Source organism: Microtus ochrogaster, linkage group LG9 (genome assembly GCF_000317375.1).
Source record: "Microtus ochrogaster isolate Prairie Vole_2 linkage group LG9, MicOch1.0, whole genome shotgun sequence".
Taxonomy (NCBI): Eukaryota; Metazoa; Chordata; class Mammalia; order Rodentia; family Cricetidae; genus Microtus; species Microtus ochrogaster.
Genome location: NC_022034.1, coordinates 25,824,601 through 25,829,106, shown reverse-complemented (window position 1 = coordinate 25,829,106; position 4,506 = coordinate 25,824,601). Strand labels below are relative to the sequence as shown.

The following is a 4,506-nucleotide window of genomic DNA, read 5'->3' as shown; positions in this document are numbered from 1 at the left end:
ATTGCTCTACCCCAGTCACTTTCCTGCAGAGTGTTTCAGGTCATGTAGGTGGCCACAAACCAATTGTTTTCCCTCTTACCACTCATATCGATTGAGTGTCCTTGGGATGACTCTTAGGGACCTACAAGAGTCCCTTCCTTAGTCTTTTCTGTTACCATTTGTACCACCTTTGGGGACAGGTGGGTCAGGGTCTCAAGCCCCTTGGAAGCACCGAGGCCAGCTCCCCTTCAGACTGTTCTCTGAGGTCTCCACAGCCTCCCTGATCAAGAGGATGGGTGACTTTATGAAGTTTTGGGGGCCTTTTAGGGGTATGCCATTTCCCCTTGGGGATGGGCTTGCCTGGATGGGGGAGGGGACAATATCGACCTCTTTCTTAGAGCCTGATCCTTTGTCTCTGCCCCGAAACCACTCTTCAGCCATGGCAGGTCAAACCCACAAACTGTGAGCAGGAATAAATACTCTCTTCTGCACATTGCTTTAGTCAGGCATTTTATGACAGCAACAGAAAAAGGAACTAAAAATCCCATTCAGTCAGCAAGACACAGAGAAGCTGCCGCAGCCTGGGTCCATGGGACTGAGGCGTAGCTCACAAAGACAGCAAACTCAGCAGCAGCAGCGAGATGCTGATTGTGCAAGCATACGGAATGAAAGAGAAATGGGGATCCTGGGCCTCCCCCAACATTTCAAAGGAAGTCCCAGGAGGCCGGGGTACCGGCAGAAGGATCAGAATGCTCACAGGGAGTCTCTTACAGGACAGCCACATGAAGCTGCAGGAAGAAGGCAAAGCTATCAAGGATTCCACAGGAATGCAGACTGCCAAGGCCAGGACATAAGCCAAGCTGTAGGCAGTGAACAGACCCAGTCAGAGTGAGCACGTGCCTTACAAACAGCAAATCCAGGATACGGGCCCTCAGCATGCCCTGTTCTACTCAGATGCCGTTTCTTCCTTTGTGGGTCTGTCTTGGGGTCTCACTATTTTTATTCTCCTGTTGGAGGAGATGTGAATGTGACTGCCCTGGCATTGTAGTTTGGAAGTAGGTGACTTTCTCTTCATTTTCTTAAAAACAGGGTCTCACTGTATTTCAGGCTGGCACAGAGCTCATGGCATCATGAGCTACCATGCCCGTCTCTTTCAATCTTTAGGAAAGCTCACGGCTCCTCGTTTGCCTTGAGTCTCAGAGCCTGGACATGGACTTCCGAGAAATACTTCGAGACTACTGAAACGTAACAGAACATTTTGCACTAGATTCAACAGAGGACAGATCAGTATTTTATATGTGTATATGAGACAACATTGTTGAGTAACTTTGTCCCAATGTCAAATGATGATTTATTGTAAAGTGTATCCTGATTTCAGAATTGTTAACAGTATGGAGGGTGTCCCTTATGGTACATTCAACTCTGCACTGAAAACAGTATTGATGTGGGATTCCCCTCTGTAGCCTGTGAGTGCCATTGGTTAATAAAGGAACTGTCTTAGGCCTGTGATAGGGCAGAGTAGAGCTAATGCTGGAAGAAAGGAGGTGGAGTCAGAGAGAAGCCATGTAGCCCCGTCAGAGACAGACACCAGTTGGAATTTGCAGGTAAGCCACAGCCACACAGTGATACACAGAATTACTAGAAATGGGCTAAATTAAGATGTAAGAGTTAGCTAGTAAGAAGTTAGAGCTAATGGGCCAAGCAGTGATTTAACTAATACAGTTTCTGTGTGGTTACTTCGGTTCTGGGCAGCTGGGACAAATGAGCAGCCTCTTACAACACTGTATTTTTCAAAAGACTATTTATATTTGGCCTTGAGTACATTAAACAGCACATGTAATTAGTATCACATTCTTAATTAAGTTTTTGATCATCTCTGTTTCACTCAGAATTTGCAATGACGAGCAAGCTAGAGCTTGTCTAGGAGACATCTCACAAAAACTTCATGATACATAGATTTTCAATTTGGGAGATTTTCAATTTCCTTTATAGAAATTCAGGGTCTGGAGAGGACACAGAGGCCTGTTCTGAGTGCCTCAGGGCAGATCTGAGAGGCAGAGTCATGTTGAGAAGCCACACATAACTTAAACCTTGCTCTGTGTTTCCTTTGTAGAAATAAAAACCTGAAACCAGCCATTGCCCCTGGTACTCTGTGACCCAGCCCTACAGCAGCTGTGGAAATGTCGGACCCTTACAAGGATGCCTTCAGAAGAACACTCCCAGAATACCTGGCAGAACATAGGTGGGTGATCACTGTTGAGCACATCTGTCTGCTGTTGGCACGCCCCACAGCTTCCCAACCCAACCGTCTTCTTTGCATGCTCTGAAAGGTGGCGACCATCAACATTACCTGTGTATGTGTCTGTCAGAATGAATCTCCTAGCAAGATCTTATGGATGACTGAGAATCACAGAACGTGTTTCTAAATTCTTTAGCTTTCTCTATAAGTAGACCCAGAAAGCATGAATGCCAGCAGGTATTGAAAAATCCTCACTCTCCCGATGATTGAACGCTTTATTCAGTGACGTCCTTAAGGAATTCTTCCTCTCTAAGTATACATCCTTTTTGTCTGGAGTGTGTCAAGGGGTTGCCTTTATTAACTGCAGAGGACTGAGCAGAAGGGCCCCTTCAAGAAAACATCTCTAAATGACCCCATTAAAGATGGCCTCGTTGGGTCACTCATTTCAACCACTTCAAAATCTATTTCATTGTTGTTTTTTTTTTTTTTTCATCTTCCTGTTTAGTCTCTTGCTCACAGTCTAGAACTAGTGGACAAAGCTTTCTGGTCCTCGCCTTTTCTTTTTCCTTTGTGCTGGCGTTCCAGAGGTAAGGTGGCTAATTTATACATCACGGGAAATATAACTCCAGTGAATATGGCTGACGCAAAACAGACGTACAGAATCACTGGCAGGTCTGGGTAGTGTCCTTGAAGAATTCCGATGACTGCAGGAATCGCCATATCTCCTAGAGAGGCACCAATTACGAAGAATGCTGCAGACTTCCCACTTAGGCTGGTGTACTGCTCAATCCAGGAAACTCCACTGGGAAATGTGGTTGCCATTGAGGCTCCATACACAGCAGTCGCAATCCAAAGGCAGAGAGGGCTCTTGTCAAAAAGCACCAGAAAGAAAGATGAGACAAGGCTGCCAACGTTGCTCAACACAATCATGGTTCCAGGCTGTAAGAATGTTGCAAAGAAAATGGCCAGGCCCCTGCAGGCTGCAAAGGTCCCCCAGAAGACAGAGTTCAAGCCGGCTGCTTCACTTTCTTTCATGCCAACATGGGTGGTGGCAAAGGAAAATAGGTAAGAGCCAAATGTTATCTCAGCTCCAACATAAAAGAAGAAGAAGACAAAGAGGAGACAGAGCAGGGTCCTGTGATATTTAGCTCTTCGAGCACCCTGAGCAGAATCTGTGTTTTTTTTCTGCCTTGAGTGTTTAATACAAAACAGACCAAAGAGAAAGACAGAAACTACTAAAATATAGGTGCCAGTGGAAGCGTACGCCCACAGCAGATTCATGTTCTCGGGTACCGCAAACAGAGAGTCTGAGGTGGCTTCAGAGGATCGGTTCAGCATTAGCGGGTCAAAGGCAGACTCTGTGTGGTTCTGAGTGGATTCTGAGGTACTCCAGGCCAATTTAGCCAGCAGGGGAGCCAGGACAGCACCCAAGGCGAAACTGAAGTGCAAGGCCTGCATGTGTGGGGCTCCTTTGTCCCCCCAAAGAGCCAAGATGAGGACATTTGCACCTGCCAGTGAAACATGGGGAAAGGTTCAAGTTAAATTGTCAGTCAGTGCAGGGAAATCTCAACAGGCCATTACTATGATAAAGCGGCTGAGCCTGTGTCACACGGTAGGAATGGCTTGACATTAGCCCCAAGTGATTCCGATTAAGGACCTCATCCATGAACACCAGAAAACTGTGTGTTGTGATATCTCAACTCATACATGGAAAGCTTCAAGCTGGAAAAGCACTACCCTCTGGAACCAGGTACACAAGCAAGCAAAGGGCTGTTATACACAGGTCCACACCACACTGGAGAATAATGCTATAGACCTATTCGTTACTAGTGTTTGGAACTTATGTGTTAACTAGGGTAATGTTTATCATCCAATAGAGGCCAAATGACAAAGCTGTCTGGCAACCACTTGAACATGGTGGATAGAAGAAATGCAAACACTCCATCAGGAACACAAGTGATCTAGGCTCTGGTGCTCCAGCTACGGGAAACCAGCAGCCCGTCTTTTGGAATCCACACAACACTGCCTAAACCCTGACAAGGGGCAAACTTTAAGCACCAAGCCTTTGGTTTTTTATTTTAACCAGTTACTTTGAGATAAGCATATGTTTTTACTTTGTAACTCCACGACCAAATGATACCTGAGTTATAAAACACTAATGGTGCTACTGTTACATTAGAACATCAAGGAACATTCCATCTAGAGAAGCAGATCAGTGTGTTGCTTGGCTATCATCAGAGGAGCTTCCTGCATCAGGTGGGTACAAACACAGAGACCCACAGACAGCG

At 45.9% G+C, this 4,506-nt stretch overlaps 1 protein-coding gene across 1 annotated transcript in view; it reads right to left on the bottom strand.

Moving 5' to 3' along the window:
• Nucleotides 1-1,765: 1,765 nt before the first annotated feature.
• LOC101990459 (sodium-dependent glucose transporter 1C-like) overlaps nucleotides 1,766-4,506 on the bottom strand; it is an 11,396-nt gene continuing 8,655 nt past the window's right edge. The window contains exon 2 of the mRNA XM_026787502.1: nucleotides 1,766-3,726. Coding sequence (XP_026643303.1) covers nucleotides 2,732-3,726 — 995 coding nt within the window. The 3' untranslated portion in view covers nucleotides 1,766-2,731. The remainder of the gene's footprint in view (nucleotides 3,727-4,506) is intronic.